We start from the raw sequence: 21,619 nt of genomic DNA on the forward strand, positions 1-21,619 counted from the left end.
GCAAGAGTTGAGCCAAAGCCACCTAGAAAATCAGTCTCTGTAGCACGCCGCAACCTTCGCTTCTCATTCCAACGAGCAGCTCTGTCTCCAGGAGGCATCTCACCTCGTGAGTGTCTAGCAGAGGGAAGCGCAGCTGCTTATATACCGCCGCGACGCCGCGAGCGACGGCGCGAGTTTGAGCCCCGTTTCTCCTCTGTCATGACGTCACGGTGGCACGTGGTCAGCCTTGAAGGCGACGCCGTGAGCGACGGCGCGAGTTGGAGCCCCGTTTCTCCTCTGTCGTGACGTCACGGTGTCACGTGGTATTGAAGGCGACACCGCCGCGCCTGAGGAGCTGGGTTGAGCTCTAGTAATACGCTTCGCATAAAACCTGTTACAACCTGTCGTCAGCCTTCAGACATGACCGTCTGGCCACCTGACTTTTCACCATCGACAAAGTTGAGGATAAGATCAAATGTATCAAAGACACAATTTATGAACACTCGAAAGTTATCGAACACCGATAATTCAGCAGTTCATACACACTTTCTGCATAATTGGAGACCCCGAAACTGTATCGTGATATGATGACGCTGACAGAAATACAGCAGGCGTTCGGAGGTCTGCATCGCAGCCCTTACCGCCACAAATGCGAAATTCGCCGATCATCACCCGCGACAAAACTGGGGTCGGGGGCGTAATCCTCCGCAGCGTACTGTTGGCTCAGTCAATGTTGTGCTGCACTTTCTCACTGCCATCTAAACAAGCGGAAGAGCCAGCACACCATGCAGCTAATTTTTCAACCAGAACCGACTAGCAGTTTCACCAAAGGTATTAAGAAGTACACAGGGAGTGCATAGAACCTTCGTATTGCGACTTTTTTCTTTCTTTTCTTCATGCTACACTTTTCCGTTCTGTACAAACTATCACCCCCCTTCCTCAATGCCCTTCAGTGGGTCTGTGAAGTATTATGAATGAATGAATAAGGAAGTCGAGCCACAACTGTGAAAACACTCCGGAATATAGGAACTCTGGGAATAAGACACTCGAAATGCCCATCACTTCCCGTGAATTTATGGGAGCTCCCCAGAAACTCTACTCACAGTATGACGCCTAGCGACGATTAATCACCAGTAATTAGCCCCTGAACCTAGACGGCGACTATTTGCTAGCTTTATTTTCACCTTCCCAACAAAAATTGGCAAACGGGATGCTTACGACTGAGTGGAAACCCGCTAAAATAGTGCTAATGCCCTAACCGGTTTAAAACCGGCTAACAAACCTACGTCCCATATCACTGACAGCTTACTTGGAATAGCTCTTCGAGCACATTGTTCATGAAAGCCTAGAGGACCAACATCAGCTGGAGGACCAACATCTCTTCCAAGACACTATGTTTGGTTTCCAGCGAAACCTTTCCAAACAAGGTGTTCTACTCCAACCAAAGTAGGAAGTCCTCGACCATGTTAGAATGAATAGTAGAAAAGCAATTCTCGCCTCCTTTTTCTTAAGGAAACTTTTGACAATGTTGCACTTCATATCATTATAGAGAGCAAATAGCTAGGTTCACACGACAAAACCGATCACGTAATCAGTCCACAGGCAAGAGATACTGCTCAGCTGCAACGACTCGCGCCGCAAGCAGATCGTCAATGCCTTCTGGTATCAGGCGCGATTCGGTGGCATTCAACATGATGCTCGTACGCTTACAAAACTTCTGGTCTGTCCCATCTTCTATATCCAACTTAAACAACATCAATTGTGGAGCCACACAATCACTATCACCATCGCCAGATTAGGCGACACCAAATATACAACCATTATCGGCATCGACAAATTGCAGACACCACCTCCCCTCGCACACAACACGAACACATCGCTAGACGAAGTGCTGTCATTAGTGCAATTCAGCACTGCCATGGCGGCACTCCCCTCCTTGCTTAGTGTCATACGAGGCATCAAAGACACCCTACATACGGATTAAAGTACGTACAACATGCAGCCAACAAGGTACAGAACTATACGGAACGCAGAAAATTTCAAGGCGTTCCACGAGCTCCTATTACTAACGTGCAAAATGTGAGGGAAAGCAACCCTGATACACACCGATGTTACATTCCTCACAAGCACCAAATGTATCCCTCGGGTGAGCAAGCTCTGTATTCATGGCATGAAAATAGAAACTGATAGTAGAGCTGGCCTTGCTAAGCAACGCCTACCACACTCCACCATAAATGTTCTTCGTGTGGTCTGTCGCATCACCAACAGGAAGCATGGTCGTAAGTACAATGACATCCTACGACTGATACAGCCACTCAATATCAGCTGCCTCCAATGGCCCAATCTTTATCTCCCAGTGAAGAGAGTACAATTCGAGGCCCTGGATAATTTCCGAAGAACAGCCCACGAGCAACTGCTTGGACGGCCAACCTGAAGGTTATGTTACGACTAGAAGCACTTACAGTTCCCAACACTGCCACGGAACGCAAGGATGATTACCTTGGTAGTCAGCTGTAAAGGTTACAACGACTAGCCACCGGGTGACACAGCTTTCAGATATTATGACGTACCCTACACACTCCTCAATTCCTTCTCATGAATGTACCCCACGTCAACCTTTTAATTCACATGCCACCCATCCCCAGAAGCATGCACTCCACTTGTCATGCTGATTGAAGACAAGCTAGGACACGAGGTTTGACTCTCGAACACGAAGGCCACCTTAGCGCCCTAAACGTGGATGCTGTTGCCATTCTTCCACTCTCTGCGCAGCCTCTGAGTGGGGTATACGGCGAGGAAAAATAAGTAACTGCAGCCATGTTACAACATACTTTCTTTGCGGAAGCGGGGGAAACTGGCATTGCGCTACCTAGAGCGCCTCAGCCGCAATAGGACTGCGTCATCATTTTCTCGTACCTCCGAGCAGCATGACGCAACCGCGTCAGCGATATTTCTTCCAAAGCTCGCCACGTATTTCACTCACTACAACCAACACCCGCCACAATCATTCTCCTCTGGATTATGGCCTACCATTCTCTACGTAGCAATCAGCAGGCACACACCTGCACCATAGCGCACACGAATGTGGCACTGTGCAGCGGCCCCTAGTGCACACCGATCTCGCACTGTACAAAGAGACTCTACTCTGGCTGAGACTTACCTAGAGCCTTAACCGCTTACCAACACTCACCTCGTATATCACTATTCCTAAACTCGCTATACGGTACCAGCCCTGCACAATACAGTCACTCGCAGAGATGCTGCTGCCTGGCAAACACTCAAAGCCATGACCTAATTACTCGCATCCTAAGCTATGTCATGCTATCCATCCCACACTAGTCCCATATATATCTCCTCACTGTAAAGTGTACGCCTCCTTATCTCACACAGCTGGGGTATGTGCATATACAGCCAGGTTCCCGGTCTTCAACTCCACCAATAAGAAACAGCGCCGACCGGCTCAGATCCGCTCGATTAGCTGCGGCTGGTAGGACGGGAATAGTAGTCAGTTGCTGCTGCACGGCTTGTGAACTAAGGAGCCTGCCAACCGGCGAGCGAACAGGCACGAGCAGCTTCAATGCTCGTTCTTTTTTTTTTCAATAAATGTCCTGTGCTACTACTACGACTACTAGCTTGCCAAGCGAAGCATCGCCTGATGCACGACAGAGTTAACGGATATGCAATGGCGTGAGGCCTTTATTAACGAGTTACATCTGCTACCAAATATTATTTCCCTCCTCGTTAGACCATGTCCCAGCCAGCCATCTGTGTTCCATGGATGTGTATACAACACGGTGTTTTAAACATTGCACACATGCGTTAGTAGGGTTAGCATTTAGACGGTGAAACGCGCTCAGACGAGAAAGAAACAAGTCCGTGCGTCAATATCTAGATTTACTCAAACAATACAAATAGTTATAATAATTTATCTAAGTCCCATTCAGAGCTCGTTGCCGTAAAGTTGCAAGGATATACCCGCTGGATTATGTGACCTATAATAGACGCTCACTATATGCATGCAGAAGTCCGCAGAAAATCTAGTGTACAGTTTTGAGTTCCGACTAACGCGTTATACTTGGAGTTGCCATATCAGATTTACTGTCAAGGACGAATTCAATGTAATGCTCGCAGTAGTCGCCGTGGGGCAAACTACCGCACAAGGTCAGGTACATCGCGCGCACACTAGTGCACATGCCCACGACAAGGAGGCGCAGTGCACTCATCCTAGCGAAAATTGCACCCGGCACACTCAGCGTAATAAATTAGCAAAAGCTGCAAAATTAAATCGCAGCAGGATGTAGGAAGACTACATGTATACATGGTTGCAAACGTGACCGTTTCAGCCTATATTCTGAACCAGTGGAAACATCATACTCGCTTCGGGAAACTGGAAGAAAAAAAGAATGGTTCTCATTCCATACTTCCATAAAATTTCACATCGCCTAAAGAAGATAGGATCTCGCTCTGACGTCAAAGTCGTGTTCCCGGCTCCCCAAAAAGCTTGAAAGATTTTGCAGGAAAAGCTGCCCAATTAAGAATGAGAAACCAAAATGTATGATTAAGCATCAAAACGAGTTCGTTGCATGCAAATAAGGTGTAGTACATCGGGTTCCCTTGTCGTGCGGCAAGTGTTATAGCGGTCAAACCAGCCGATGCGTAAACGAGAGGCTACAAGAACATCGCGGCAATGTAAAGCAAGGCATCGAAGGCCGCATGGCAGAACACTGCAAGTCATGCAATGGTAGTTACGCTATCTTTAACAGATGCACGATATTCCTTTCTCCCATAGATCGCTTAACTAGGGAGATAGTTGAGGCCAGAGAAATTCTTTCGGCATGATCAGAGCTGTGTTAGTGCCATGTCTGTAGCATTAGGTCATAAGGAAGTGAGGTTTCTGGAGGTATGACAGTGACAACGTTTGGTGTTGGCGGCACATATGGTTTTGCAGTTTTGCACGTGGCTTTGTTTGTTTTCTTCGCATCCTGCTTTTTTCCTGATTGTGGAAGCGTTTGTATGTGTCGCTATCACAATAAAAGCCAGTTGAAGTTTGCGCATGTTGTGTGCCCCTTCTTCGTTCGACGTCCTGTCTTTGTGCACGCAAATGTCTAATAAGAGCCATGCACAACCAACTTGCCCAAAACGTAACTCTTGAAAAAACCTATGTGGCGAGGGGGAGACCATATATGTGGAGTCTGAGAAAATTATTTTTCTCATGTTGTTACATGAATTAGACGCCACGTGATCAGTCGTGCTACGCGAGATAGCCACGGGCTACTGTGTTTCGGAGTAACAATGATCTCAAAATTTTCGGTGAGCCTTCACTGTCGAATTTGACCCTATGGCCCCACCATTTACTTCTGCCAAATTTAAGTACCACTTTCAATGAGAATGGAATTTCAAACGCAATAAATCTCGGGAAATCTTTGACGACTTTGTTGCAAGAAATCTACCTACAAAACTTTACGTAATCCCTCCTCCACCCCAATACAGCACCCTAAATGAATCTTCGAGAAAACCTAAAATGAAGGCACCAAGAATGACATACCGCATTTGTCTATACGATGAAACTACGTAATGAACATAGAGACCCCAATTCTAAAGTTGAATTAACGTCAGTAACATATTGGCTACATGGTATTTCCAAAATAAACTTTATACATGCAATATAAATGCTAGTAAAACGTCGATTAGGTTTCATGTGGAGACGTGGTCGAATGAATTGTACTCTCCCGTTGATAGGATATCCGTGGCTTACTGGGGTGGTCCAACATTGTTGTCAGTACACAAAGCTTGATCGCACGGCGCCAATAGCGGCATAGTATATAAGCATGCACGAATATAAAATTCCTTACCACTTCGACCGTTCGTCGTCTGAATCACACCCAGCTGTGCCTGGCGACTTCTTTTGCATCCAGGACTGATTGTGTAGGCATACTAGGTGTTCCTGCGCTCTGCCATTTACCTGTCATAACATTAGTTCGCCTGATTCACGCATCTAGAAAATCGAAGACGGGCTAGTGTGCGCCTTCCGTTGTGTACAAATATTTCTCCCCAATTTAGTATATTTCAAAAAATGAGATAATTTAGGCTAACTGAGAGGAATTTCTGAAATGTCCCTTTAAGGTTGGTCTCGTTTTTACGTTCTGGGTGACACACAGGTCACTATTATTAGAAATGATACCGTAGCTCTCGGTGCTCCTTCGTGTGGAAAACGTGATATCTTGAATAGAAGAAACTCCGCCTCAAACCTAGGGAAATGTACTACATAATGAACTCCCAGACATGTGGCAGAAGCAGTTAAGGACACGGCTGTGCGTTTATGTGCGGTAGTTAGTTTACCACAAGCCACTGGACGAATACCAAACCCATCGTTACGCTTGTCTGGATACCTGGAAAAGTTATGTTTTGCAGCTTGATCGTGTCCCATAAAAACAGGGTACAACCATGTTCCCGACAGTGGGCGTTTCTTTGTCTGCCGTTCTGTATGTCGCACTTTCCTTTAACTGCAGTCTGTTTCCATGCGCGCACCTTATATACAAATAGATGGGCTGCCATGAAACAGCCAGTACCATTCAATAAATATTGGCACTATTAACTGTGGGTTCATCAGCTTACCACATGCTGTTTTGAGAAAAGCCGTCGATCCACTGCAAACAATCACACCAGAAGCCATGATGATTATCTGGTCTGCGATGGCGTCAGCTTCCTCCATGTCGTGAGAAGAGATTAGAAGGGTTTTCTTCTTGCCTACGTTCTGCAATGTATCCCACACGATCCGCCTCGTCTCCGGATCCAGGCCTGCGGTTGGCTCGTCGAGAATCAGCACCTGGGAATAAATCCGGTTTCACGTCGTCCCACACCTACCAGACCTGGCTTCGAACAGACACTGACGGAAAATAATCAGAAGGGTTATATTGATAGAACATTTGTCTAGAAGTGTGTGATCGTTTTCTGAGAGCCAATACGTGTCTTATTGTGCACAAAATTGCCACCGAAGCTTGCCCTGCTACTCGTCAGTTTCAGTCGCTCACACTAAAATATACAAGCTGAGGAACACCCCACGCCACCGCCCTATCAAAACATGCTTGCATCGCAGAAACGGCGTCATATTCTAAAACATTCCTGCTTTCGCCACTTTCTCGCATCCAAAAAAATAAGTTCACAGATGATTACGATACTCCCTAATGCATATTTGAGAGCAACTCTATACGTGCATTTTATTCACAGTATAGTGGCTGGTGCGGACCGTCTGTCTCGTGCAACACTTTGCAAAGGGAGGGAAGTGTAGCGCGACGGCCTCGCTAAATGGCAAAGCTCGAGTGGCAGCGCGTGGGCGAGATTCACAGCGGCTGCCACAGGAAGACCTCCGCTCATGCAGGGCTTTGTTTCCATACAATGGTGTCGGTGACGTCATCGGCTAAGAGACCACGCGCGCTACTCTGGCGCCATCTCATGGCCATCGCCGCCGCAAAGCCTTTATTGCACGGCACTACGCTTTTCTTTTCATGCCTTTCCCCATACCCTCCTCCTCCGCTTTTCGCCTCATGGTTCGGTTGCACCCTTCTCCTCCACTTTCCTTCTCCTGTTCTCTTATTTAACGCTTTCTTTCATGCCCCGCTGCGCTCCGCGTTCACTCTTTCATCCTTTGCTTTGTTCGTTGTCTTGGTTACGCCGAGGCACGTAGAGGATACTCGCCCCAGGAACGAGCGCCTGAGAACTGCGCTCTAAAAGTGTTCTAGCTGCGATGACGATTTGTCACCACAGAAGCCTGATCTTTCAATATAGCTCGACTATATTGCTTGAATATAGTGGAGAAGCTTGAATTGCACTCTAAATTGACAAGGGGCTCAATCCAGTAAGCCTTCAGGCTTATAATTTCTACATTTAAGATGTAGACAGAACATTAACAAGTCCAATATATCATAAGCGATAACCCGCGATAACCATCTTATGGTTGCAGTAAGAATAAATAAATGATTGGTTGGACTTGTTAATTGTTGTACTGCCTATGTTTTCCTTGGCTTAATAATTTGCTGGCTTCATGTGAATGTGATTAGACAAAATGTAGTCCCTCAGCTGTCTTTAATACTCCAAAATTTACCTACTAATACCACGATATGAATATGAGGCTCTCCGTATAGGGGGAATTGCGAGCATTTTTGACCACCTTGGGGTCCTTGAAATTGTGTCCAAATCTAAGTACACAAACGTTTTATTATTTCGGCTCCCCATAACCGCGGCCGGGAATACAACCAGCGGCCCCGTGCTTAGCAGCGCAACGACACATTGTTGCCGAACGTACCTCTGGATCAGAAACAAGAGTCATCGCTATGCTCAGCCTTCGCTTCATGCCGCCACTGAGCTCGCTGGGCATGTTGTACACCTTGTCTCCCAGCCCGACCACACGCAGTGTCTCCTGGATTGAACTCATGAGCCTGTCATGGTGTCCTTTCTTAAGCTGCAAAAGAAGTGAAAGAATATACGTTAAGCTGTTCAAATGGTAATTTCCTGAAATGTGTAAATCCGGTAGAACCAGACTGCCGCTGAACGTTGACGTCAATACGATTAGCGTTCAAGCAATGTGGCGACAGAAGTGATGGCTAACGCCGAAACATCTAAGCATCCTGACTATTTTCCCGCGTTTCTTACTGCACACATGGCGCCTTCCAGTGAGGCTGCTGTAAAGCTTCCGTATGGCGCGCATTTATTTCCGCAGATTGCGAGACAAATTTGGAGGACCATTTCTGCCATTGTAGAGCGGCCCATATACCCAGTGGCACATGTCAAGTTACCCAAGTTATCGTCCAAGAGGTTCATTGTGTAGTGTCATACAGCCACTAGCACATGCGCAGTGACCCAAATTACTATCAAAGAGCTTCACTGAATACCAGTACAGAATTAGTTGCACATACTCAGTGCTCTAAGGAGGAGTAAAAAAGGTTTATGGAAGAGCGTTACATACTGGGTGCCACGTGCCTGGTGCCGTATCTCCGGTGGCCAACGTCGCCATCAAAGACCTTCGTTGAATAGCGGCATATCGATACACAACGTAATACGATGATTCGTTTCGAACCCTGTTCCCGCAGCGCAGCAGCCCCATGCGCTAGTCATTCGACCAAGGACTGCCCAGTTTTCCAAGTCGGCGCAAATGCGGTTCGTGGTGTAGATTGGGAGTTGTGCCCCGGACAGTGAGTAGAGCTCCCTAGAAATGCTAATCGTATTATTGGGCATAATAATTAGTAATACTACAAGAACTGTTAATATTAACTACGAGAATCAATGATAAAATCGTCATAAGCAACAAACACTCCTAGAACAGTAAAAATCTTGCCACGAATGGAGACTTGGTGAGAGGGAAATGACGAAAAAGCGAGAATGCAATAAAAGGATGAACAGAAAGCACACACAGATAGGGGGGGGGGCGTATGGAGGCTCCTTTCAAGCCCTCGCTAGAATTTGCCGACAGCTTCTGAATTTTGAAGCACTCGACTCGGGTCTAGCCAGCTTTTCACCCCTCTAAAAACGGCGGAATTTCACTTTAATGAACCGACAGCTGAACTTGTACAGTCCTGAGATCTGAGGCGCAGACAATTTTTCATCTATAAAGAAAGATTGAATTGCGCTCAAATAAACCAAAAGCTCATGCTGGCAAATGTTGTGACTTGAGGTCTAGCCATTTCTTTACCGCAAGGAACGATTCAATTGGTCTCAAGTGAACCAAAAGATCAAGCTGCAAGGTCTTGAGACTTGAAGTGTGGTTAGATTTTATTCGCAAGGAAATCACACTCACATGAACCAAAAGCTCAAACTGGCAAGACTTTGAGGTCTAGCCAATGCTTTATTCAAAGAAATATTGAATTGCACTGTAAGTCAACCAGAGGCTCAACCCAGTAATAATTAAGGCTTTGTATTGCGTCAAAAGGGACCTAACATGTGACAGTGCATCCAAACATATCATGTCGCGCTCATTTACACGCGCTGTCATGGCAAAAAATGTAATTCCATCTTCCCGGTCTCCAATAAAATAATGAGCCACGTCCGGATAAATGGATAAAAACAAAGTTACGAAAGAATATTTTTCTAGCCTGAAGAGATGCTTCTTGCACATTGAGCCTAAATCAAACCACTCCATTGAGCAGTGAATGAGGCTGCGAGAACAAGGGGAGGTAGACTTCTCCAGTGAGGTCACCTTGAATAAGCATTTGGTGGAAGATATCTACGTTACAGCAACGAACCTAACTAGTCTTTGCAGCAGAAGCACCGCGTAGGGAAGCGTAGAACATGGTGATGCGCATAATAAGTGAGTCAGCACTGTCGGAAATCGAGTGTTAACTACACAAGGGATTGGTTTTTTTCGAAGATATTAACCCTGGGAATAAGCCTAGTAATTTTGAAGAACAAATGGTACGTGAACGATGCCGGCTGCAACTCCACAATTACAACACGCGTTCTAAAGTGAATAATTACGGTTATTTAAATTGATGGTATTTAGCTAGAATCACTGGGCCATTGCTTTTTGCAACTACAGTCATATCATAAGAAGCCAACAAATAGTCTCACCTAGGATGGCATAGGGGAATTTATCGACCGCTTCTAATTGAATTGGGGAAATGATCACAAAATGGAGATGAACGTGGATTAAAATGCTACTCGTGGGCAGGTGAAGCACAAACCCACGTCTTCGCTTTACGTGCGCGACGCTCTTATCAATTGAGCTAGCGTGGTGCCCTTTTCCCAACCGATTTCTGGTGTACGAACACCAAGCCTCAGACTGCTAGCTAGGGCGACCACTCGTGGTATTTTTGACGGACGTACAACGTCCTTTCGGCGAAGACGCATGAGGCTGCTTATGTGCGGGAATCCGAATTACACTCGCTTTGGTGAAATGTCATTTTATAGACTCAGTTTGTGCGCTCATGACGTGGCGCCACCTCCTCCCCATCTATTAACACTAAGCCTGCCACTGCTAGCTAGGGCGACCACTCGTGGTATTTTCGGCGGACGTAGAAGGTCCTTTCGGCGAAGATGCATGAGGCTGCTTATGTGCGGGAATCCGAATAACAGTGGCTTTGGTGAAATGTCATTTTAGAGACTCAGTTTGTGCGCTCATGACGTGGTGCCACCTTATCCCCATCTACTAACGCTAAGCTTGGGACTGCTACCTAGGGCGACCACTCGCGATATTTTCGGCAGACGTAGAACGTCCTTTCGGCGAAGACGCATGAGGTGCTTACGCGCGGGAATCCGAATTACAGTTGCTTTGGTGAAATGTCATTTTATACACTTAGTTTGTGCGCTCATGACGTAGCGCCACCTATTCCCCATCGGCTTCACTGTCACATGTTCAATGAAGCACGCAATAGGCACGCCTTTCAGTCAGCTAAAACCGCGAAGGCACGATGGCCTCTCGGAACCATGCTTGTCTCGCACCTTGAAGGTATGGTATACACTTCCACCCCAATCCAAAGTGTACCACATTTTCTTTCAAAGACATCAATTTACTTTGTCTACGCGAAATTGCTTGAGAAATTACACGTCAGCTCAGGCATTTTTGACGCGTTTGTACTGTCAGAGCCGTGGGCCATTTTCGACAACATTGCTCGGTAAAGCCGCCGTCCACGACGAAGCCGAATTTTCGTGTACGGGGGCATTTAATAATTTCCCACTAAAACGGGGCCCCTCGGCTTCCAATCCGGCAGGTGTTATCCCTTTAGGTAGCATGTGTTGGTTTACTGACCTATTGCCTTAACCCGAAAAATTCGTGTAGAAGTGACGCCTGCGGCAGAAGGGCTGTTCCACATCCGCCGCAAATGTTGGTGAGTGCGCCTATGCTGCTATGGTGTCCTTGGCTTATTGTTGGATGGCTTGTTATATATATATATATATATATATATATATATATATATATATATATATATATATATGTATATATATATATATATATATATATATATATATATATATTCAGGGTGGGCGAATATTTCATGTTTTGGATGCAAATCGAATATCACACTAACTACTCACATTCAAAACGGAACAAATCTGTATTTCCGATTTCCGAGTATTGCAAACTATCCAAACATTTCGCGCAACTCGATTGGTAATGTTTCCTTTCTGTTTTTCGTCTGCTAAACACACGTTTGCATATTATTTGATGTGGAACTACGACAACTGTTTTCGAAGCAATCCACAAACAAAATCCGTACTGCAATTTTTTTAGTTTCGCTGTTGAAGCCTGTATGACACCCTGTGAGTTTTGTTGGTAGTGTGTCATTTTGTGTTTTGGGCACTCTAGCCATGTAGCAATTTTATCTTTTACACAGCCACTAGTAACTTTTTCCCTGCAACGGGTCCTTTTAGACGCGTTTCTGGCACATTAGTACTTCGACTTCCTTCTTTTTCCACATTTGAGATCATTTTTTAAGAACGATTTATTTAATGTGCGTCGTAAGCTAAACACAAATCACTCACTCATTTACGGAAAGCTTGTTTTAAGTCTGGCTCCACAGATACTGAGAAGCTATTCGTGCATTTCTTTTTTCATGACAATTTGTGATATTGTATTTCACACTGACTTCTTCCTGTGCGCTCCACACTTTTGGTACAGGCGTAATATTCCTGTTGTACATTGTGGGGTTCTCCTCCGTGCTCTTGGGACAAAGGAACGACAACACAGTAGTGCAAACAATCACAAGGGCATATACTGCACCTTTCATAAATCAATGCCTGCTAGCCGAGTTGCTATCCACAAAACATGCCGATGGGCGCGCGACAAATCTAGAAGTCCGGCTCACCGCGACCGGAAAACGAGCGAATATGTTCGCCCCATGCTGGATCCCAACGCCTGGTCGTTCGCGTGTACGGTCACGCCAACGGTGGCGCGTTCGAAGGCGGCCACGCGAGACAGTCTCGCAGAAGCATGGGTCGGCGCGCGCGCGCGGGACGTCCTCGCTCTTAGCCGACCCGCCGGAAAAGAGCAAGCGCCTTGTTTCCCGGCGCCCAAGTAACCCCGCCGCGGCGCGACACTGGCGCCATCTCTCGCACCACGCTTGTACCACTCCGACCATCGCGGGCGCCAGGCCACGCGAGCCATGCGGGAAAACAGCATATCAGGGGATGCGTGAGAGTCCCGCATCCCCACGACATATGTACGGCTGGCGCTGGACTATTTCACATTCATGTTGGTATTCAATTCTTCCTATTCGTACGCGGTTCGTATTTCAAAAAGGTTTAGACTTCTTTTTCGAGGTAATCACTGAATGAGTACACTATCCCCTGTACTTTTCCGCAAAACTCAAGTTAACTTGCAGATTTCTTTCCAAGCCTCACAAGTTTTCCGGCAGAGCGGTAGCATGGGAAAATTTTTTTCCTAACCCGTCTAAACCTGAATGAACCGCTTCTGAAAATCCCCCACCTGTTCGACATAAGTGAACGTGATTCCATGAAAAACCTTGAACTCGAACCCGACTCACCCCCAAAAAATGTGTTTGTACCGGCCGCTACCTTGGCGAGCATATTTTGCCTTTCCGAGCCAGTGTACCGTAATATTTTGTTTCGTTGAAACTAAGCTTTCTCTTAATCGACAGTGGAAAGAGGTGGCAGAGGTTTCGGTAGTGTCAGTTATTTCTAACGCATAATCATAGCAAAAGGCACGTACCGACCCAAAGTAGAGAAGGTTTTCCACGCAAGTCATGTCTTCGAAAAAGATGTCTTTCTGCTGACAAAAGCTGACCCGCTGGCGCACCTGCTCACGCTGGCTGGCAACGTTGTAGCCGCATACTCGGACTGCACCACTTGTTGGGGCCAGCATTCCTGTGGAATTCAAAGAAATCGCTGAACAATCACTGCGTTTCAAAGCTAGGACACAACAGCTTCACTGTCTGGCTGTCGGTGAAGACCAATCTCGCTGAATTCCGGGGAAACAGCACCACTTGTAGATTTATGTAAGCCTTATCTCACTGGGTATGTTTCTTAAAGCTATTCCCGTCATGCTTAGTACTGCTTCCATCCCAAAGTTTCTGTATTCCTAGATAACGTCTCTAACAATAAAAAAATGTGGACTCATATCCAATAAGCCCATATAAAAATTGAGTGCCACATAAAGCCCGCATGTTTCAATCAATCAATCAAATCAAGTTTTTTTCAATATACAACTGATGCTGAGGACCGTGTACAAAATGCCAGCAAGGCTTGACGTGGTCAATGGCCCCGTTTTACAGGCAGCAACAAAGCAGCAAAAGATTAGCACGGTAAATAAATAGTAATTGGGAAAATAGTATTTCCACAATAACTGTGCAACATTAATCATGATAACTATGAGCAAGATAACAAAACTCAAAAAATTAAAGCTTACATGATGAGTTATTCTCATAAGTACAGCTAGTCATGAAATACATCACAATATACACAACAGATAATAAAACAAATCCAGTACTATGTACATCACTATTACGACACAATATAGAAAAAATATTTCATACAGTAACACTTACAGAAGGATTCGATACGCACAATAAAAAAATGATTATAAAAAAATTGAACTGTTCAAAGAACTTTCAAACGTCTACGCACATATTCGCATCTGGATATATGTTTATCCTAGCATAGAAATGAGCATTACTTTATGTTTGCCTTGTTCAAATGGTAGGGTAGTTGAAAACGTAACATTTCATAAGTGTCATTTGTGCTAGGCCTTGGTAGTTCCCATATTTCAGAACTCCTTGTACTGACCGCCTTATGTTTTGCTATTAAGTTGGAAATACGTTTTATGGTGTCGTTCTTTCTTTTAATACTGGTCATATAATTTTCTTAGTAACATATTTTCATAAATTTTAGGCATTGACAGCAAATTCAGCTGTTCAAATGGAGGACTAGTATGTGTTAAGTAAGGGACATCGAGTATACAACGTACAGCCTTTTTTCTGTATTCTATACAGTAAATTGATATTAGACAGCGTTGTAGTGCCCCAGACAAGATGGCAATAGTTTATAAGTGGTAATAACAATGATTTGTACAAAATAAATTCAATACTTTCTGAAAGAAAAAAACGCAACTTGCATAGTATTCCAATCACACGAGAGAGCTTACCGATTACCATTTCCACGTGAGTATTCCACGAGAAACGTTGCTCAAATATAACTCCTAGACACTTAATGGAAGGAACAATAGGCAAAATGGAGTTGTTAAGCTGTAAAACGGTACTAGTGTCAATATTTCGATTTTTCGGCATAAAAAGTACAACCTTTGTTTTATTACCATTTATTGTTAATGAGTTCGCGATACTCCAAGATGATAATTTTGACAGCACCTCGTTGGCTTTAATTATGAGATCTTCAGCATTTTTTTCGGCTACAACAATTGCAATGTCGTCTGCATATGCAATTAATTTTACGTCTTTGTCAATAGTCACTAGATCATTAATATAGATACAAAAAATCAAGAGGCCCGAAATGCTGCCATGGGGCACCCCTGCGATAAGTGGTTTCTAATCGGACGCGTAACTGTTTGTAACTACGTGTTGCATGCGGTGTTGGAGGTATGATTTTATTAACTTAAAAAAAAACGCCTCGGAAATCATAATAGTTAACTTTCTTTAGTAGGGTAGCATAATAATGCAGTCGAACGCCTTTGAGTAGTAAAAGAATACCTAATGTACATAGCTGGCGTTCGAAAGAATCCAATATAATTTCTTTTTGTGTTAAAAGGGCAGTTTCAGTAGATTGATCTCTCCTAAATCTAAATTTCATGGTTGTTATTAATTTATAGTTAGTTGTAATGGATGTAATGCAGCTGTTAATTCATTTTTCCAGAGGATTTCAAAAAATTGGCAAGACGTACATGGGTCTATTAGTTAGTTAAATCGTTTTTATCGCCGCCCTTGTGTACCACTAAAACTTTAGCAACCTAGAGGCGTTTTAGAAAAGTACCATCAGATAAAACAAGCTTATATATGTGTGTGAACGCTGGAGTGATTGGAACTAGTACCAACTTAGCAGGCCCAATTTCAAAACCATCGGCATCGCAACATTTACTATTTCTGATAGATAAGAAAGTGTCGATTATTTCCCTTTATTTCCCTATCTGTCGTAGGAGTCAAAAATGCAGATTGGCTGGTCCTTGTAGTTAGATATTGCGAACAATTTGGATCGTGAGAACTCTTTGCTAAATTGGTAAAATACTTGTTGAAAGATTCGGCTTGTTCCTTTTCTGATATTGCCTTGCCATTAACTGTAATTTCTCTAATAGTCTCATTACAACCGCTTCGTCCAAGAACTGTGGCAATACGCTTCCAAACAATATCTGTCTTTTTCATAACATCAACAACATCCTCCTCGCGCATGCACTCACACAAGCATACATGAATGCATATTATGTATATATATATATATATGTAATCATAAGAAGCCAACAAACGAAGACACCAAGGATAACACAGGCGAAATTACTTCTAGATATTAATTGAATTAAACAAAGAATAAATTATTCGAAATGAAAGTGGATGAAAAAAATCGTGTCACCGGTGGGTAACGATCCCACGTCTTCGCATTACGTGTGCGATGCTCTACCAATTGAACTACGGCAGCGCAGTTTTCCTATCCATTTTCCGGGGTATTTGTGTGTTACTGCTAGAACTATTTTCCCTCTTACCGCTAATTCATTGATAGGCTTCTTAGGTACCAGTTTCTTCCGTTCCCTCCTCAAGAGGAATTCCGGATCAAGCTACAGAACAGGTATTCGGCTTGAACTCAGGAAGAGGACCTTAGTGTTGAAGCAATGAACGAGAATCTTTTTGGCATCATTAAGGAGTATGCAATAGAAGTCGGTGGTAACTTCGTTATACAGGATACCGGTAAGCTATCGTAGGAGACGAAAGGTCTGATTAAGAAACGCGAATCTATGAAAGCTCTAACCCTACAGCTAGAATAGAACTGGCAGAACTTTCCAAGTTAATCAACAAGCGTAAGATAGCTTACATAAAGAAGTATGGCATGGATATAATTGAGCACACTCTTAAGAACGGAGGACGCCTAAAAGCAGTGAAGAAGAAACTAGGAATAGGCAAGAATCAGATGTGTGCGCTAAGAGACAAAGCTGGCAATATCATTACTAATACGGATAAGGTAGTTCAAGCGGGTCAGGAGTTTTATCGAGATTTATACAGTACCAGTGGTAGCCTCGAAGATAACGGAAGAGGGAATACTCTAGAGAAATATTGATATCTCACAAGTAACGCCGGAAGAAGTAAAGAAAGCCTTGGGAGCTATGCAAAGTGGGAAGGCAGCTGGGGGGGGGGGGATGAGGTTACAGCAGATTTATCGAAGGATGGTGTGCAGATTGCTCTAGAAAAATTGGCCACCCTGTATACGCAATACCTCATGATTTCGAACGTATCGGAATCTTGGAAAAACGCTAACATAATCTTAATCCATAAGACAGCGGACGTTCAAGACTTGAAAAATTATAAACCCATACACTTACGGTCCATTGTCTACAAAATATTTAATAAGGTAATCGCGAACAGAATCAGCAACACCTTAGACTTCTTTCAAACAAAAGACCAGGGAGGATTTCGTAAACGCTAATCCACAATAGACCATATTCGCTCTATCAATCAGATGATATAGAAATTTGCGGATTATAACTAACCCTTATACAAAGCGTTTGATTCAGTCGAAACCTCAGCAGTCATGCAGGCATTACGGAATCAGGGTACTCAAAGATATCTATAGCAGTTCCACAGCCACCGTAATCCTCCCTAAACAAAGCAACAAAATCCCAATAAAGAAAGGCGTCAGGCAACGAGATACGATCTCTCCAATGTTATTCACAGCATGTTTGCAGGAGGTATTCAGAGACCTGAATTGGGAAGAATTGGGGATAAGTGTTAATGGAAAATACCTTAGAAACTTTCGATTTGCTGATGATATTGCCTTGCTTAGTAACAACTCGGGGGACCAATTGCAATGCATGCTCACTGACCTGGACAGGCAAAGCAGAAGTGTGGGTCTAAAAATTAATCTGCAGAAAACTAAAGGAATGTTTAACAGTCTCGGAAGAGAAGAGCAGTTTACGATAGGTAGTGAGACACAGGAAGTGGTAAAGGAATACATCTACTTAGGGCACGTAGTTAACGCGCATCGGGATCATGTGACTGAAATAATCAAAAGAATAAGAATGGACTGAAGTGCATTTGGCAGCCATTCTCAGATCATGAACAGCAGGTTGCCATTATCCTTCAAGAAAAAAGTGTATAACTATAAGTGTTTACCAGTACTCACCTACGGGGAAGAAACCTGGAGGCTTACGAAAATGGTTCTACATAAGTTGAGGACGACGTAACGAACTATGGACAGAAGAATAATGGGTGTTACGTTAAGAGGTAAGAGGAGAGCAGATTGGGTGAGGGAATCAACGCGAGTTATTGACATCTTAGTTGAAATCAACAAAAAGAAATGGGCATGGGCAGGGCATGCAATGAGGAGGGAAGGTAACCGGTGTTCATTAAGGTTTACAGAATGCAAATCATATTGACCGCAAAAAAGACGGGGACAGAGGAAGAAAACACATAAACAGCACGGGTGGTAACTTTCAAAAGGTAACTTGAAAGTTACCGCCCGTGCTCTTTATGTGTTTTCTTCCTCTGTCCCCGCCTTTCTTGCGGTCAATATGATTTGTAGTATATACCAACTACGCCAAACTGAAGTTCATCTGAAGTTTACAGACTGGATTGGAAGCGTAGCAGGGGGCGGCAGAAAGTTAGGTCGACGGATGAGATTAAGAAGTTTGCAGGGCCAACATGGCCACAACTACTATATGAGCGGCGTAATTGGAGAAGTATGGGTGAGGCCGTTGCCCTGCAGTGGGCGTAGCCAGACTGATGATGATGATGACTAAAACTAACCCTGGGAGTGGTAGCCAGCGCCACCACTCATACTCTGGCGGCGGATGTGGAATCCATCCTGCCGCAGGCATCACGGCCCGTGGTAGTAGCGAGCTCACCAACATCGCTCGAGGCCGAAATTACTGAGGGTGAGCAAACTCACCTTTACCTTTGCCGCATAGATCGCAGTAGCTCTGCTAGGTCTTTTTCTGTACGATATATCCAGGTACATGTTGTACGCACGGAGATATCCGCGCTTCTAGATACAGGGGCAGCATCTCTCATTGGAGATGACATTTTTCACTTGTGCCAGACACGTAAAGTGCAACTCGCACAACGTAATACGCGCTTGAGAGTTACTAACGGAGCGGCAATAACAGCACGAGCTACGGTACGTTTCAAGCTCTCTCTCAAGATGAAGTTGAGGTGAACCTCAGCACAACGCATTTAGAACATTGACCAGTGCAATCGCTGAGACCACAGCGCTAAAACTCGCTGACTTAAACAAGCCGTTTGTGCAGCATACACACGCTGCCGACTATGGTGTAAAATCTGTGTTACTACAAGAATTCGAAGATGACTCTCGCCCAGCTGCAGTTACCAGTCAAACTCCCACACCCATACAAAAAATACACTGTAATTGAGCGCGAATGCTTTGCCATTGTATTCGCGCTTAAAAAAATTCACAAGTACATGGACGGTGGCTCTTTGACTGTCGAAACATACCACATGGCGCTTGACATGTCAGAGTTCATTTAGTCTGGAAGGCTGTCTTGGTCGTTTGGTATTAACGATGCAAGAATATCATTTTACCTTCGAACATCGCACTTGCACACAAAACATAGTTGCTGGTGTGCTCTCACTTGCGCCTTTGCTCAAGCCTTCTTCCTCTCAGGAGCCACCTTCTCTCGTTGCTGCTGTCGACGCGCACCCACGATTGGGTGCCTTGGTCAGCAGAAAGCGCCTACTCGAAGCACAACACAAAGACGGCCTCTGCCAGCGTGACCTCACACACTTATGTGGCTCCAGCGCGCAAGCATCTACCATCGGTGAGTTCGATCCTTATGTATTCACTGACGATGACCTACTGCTTCGCTGCTTTCCACAAGCTGACCGGAATGACGGTAACTCCCCCTTTCGCATACCGATCCCGAAAAGTCGAAGGACAGCGGTAATTACTTCCGCGACTTAGCTTTGAATGCAGTCACAGTTCTGCCAGCAAGGCTTACGATAAGTTATGGGAGACTGCTACTTGGCCATGCATGCAGCAGGATGTTTTACGATATCCACGAACCACTTTGATTTGTCAATGAGTAAAACCGCGTGGTGGTCTGCCTTCGGCTTTGATGCAGTCAGTTCTTAGTCAAAGCCCCTGGCAAATTGTCGCATGTGACATAATGAACCCTTTACCCCGTACTCCGCGGGGCAAACGTTATTTATTAGTGGTTACCGACTACATTACGGAGTGCGTTGACTTATACTCATTGCACTCGCTCATTTTACGGAACATTTGGCACTTTATTCTCGATGTCGTGTCGCGTTTTTGTTTTCCACGATAACTGATTACCGACAACGCCACCTACTTCACGAGTTGCCAACTGGCGAAGCGTGTTCTGCATTCGGCAACAAACAAAAAAGCGCCATACAATCCAGAAGCTAACCTACTCGAACGCATACACAGAAATCTGCGGCCACTGCTTATAGCGTATACCGCCTATCATACCGAATGGAATGCTAAGCTCTCGGAAATGGCCTTTGCGACGTGCACCACGGTCAACCGATCCACTGGTTCTAAACCTGCGTATTTGATCTCTGTCAGGGAAATTTCATTTTCATCAACCCATACGTTAGTACAGTCACATTCGGCCTATTTCGATAATTAGTCAATGCACGATGTAAGCGGCTTACAACCGCTATCACTGCTGTTCGGGAGCAATAGCATAATGCTCGGCTGGAACAAACATGCCAATGGTACTCACAGCGCCGTGTCGTTCAGTACGAACGCGCTCTCAACGCCAGTACCGCCAGTGTCGACGCATACACAACTGGTGCTCCTTCTCGCCGTTTACTGTCAGGTGGCCGCCGCAGGTGGCAACCTGGACGGCCCTTGATCGCACGAACAGCCCCGTTGCCAGGGCCTTCTCACATGTAGGTGTCCCTCCGAGACGCTTCGAATCTACATACGAGAGGAAGCCCGCATACTCTGTCCTTTATGCCGCGTTCCAGAAATATCCCGCAGCGCTCATCAAACGGGATCTCTTCACCGGGCCAGGCTCGCCACTGCTGCACTTCGCAATCCTGGCCTTCAGCTGCCGGTTCCAGGAACCGTGGAGGCCGGTGTTGCTTTCCTTCGGTCCCTGCCACCACACCTTCTTCGAGAGGAGGCCTTCTACCAGGAACATCCGCCGGGTGCGGAAGCCCTTGCTACACTTGAGCCCCAAGCGTCCATGGAAGACCTCATCGACCTGTACATGGATCCGTGATCCACAGCGGAGGCAGCAGTATGGGCATGGTGGCTGCATGATCGCGCCGCTGTGCCGCCATCATCACCACATGAACATTGGTGCCTGCATCATGCGGCCGTGCCACGCGCAGAGAGTCTGAAGCCGGAGAGTGATGAGTGCCGACCAGGCAGCAGTCCAGTTGTTCTGGGGTATCAGGCAGTTAAATGTTTTCCCTTGAATGGCTCTTGTAACCTTTGTCGCCCCTGAGTGCATCAGCTAGCCACTGCCCCTAAAGTCATGGACCTGAGCCCGGTA

General features: G+C 45.2%; 1 protein-coding gene across 2 annotated transcripts in view; it reads right to left on the reverse strand.

The window, feature by feature from the left end:
* Positions 1–21,619, reverse strand: part of LOC135907198 (phospholipid-transporting ATPase ABCA3-like) — a 354,979-nt gene that overhangs the window by 168,534 nt on the left and 164,826 nt on the right. For both annotated transcript variants that reach the window (XM_065438886.2, XM_065438887.2), the window contains 3 exons: positions 13,637–13,791; positions 8,282–8,437; positions 6,595–6,805 (listed from right to left, as the gene is read on the reverse strand). In XM_065438886.2, coding sequence (XP_065294958.1) covers positions 6,595–6,805; positions 8,282–8,437; positions 13,637–13,791 — 522 coding nt within the window. The remainder of the gene's footprint in view (positions 1–6,594; positions 6,806–8,281; positions 8,438–13,636; positions 13,792–21,619) is intronic.

The sequence above is a fragment of the Dermacentor albipictus genome, chromosome 9 (genome assembly GCF_038994185.2).
Source record: "Dermacentor albipictus isolate Rhodes 1998 colony chromosome 9, USDA_Dalb.pri_finalv2, whole genome shotgun sequence".
Taxonomy (NCBI): Eukaryota; Metazoa; Arthropoda; class Arachnida; order Ixodida; family Ixodidae; genus Dermacentor; species Dermacentor albipictus.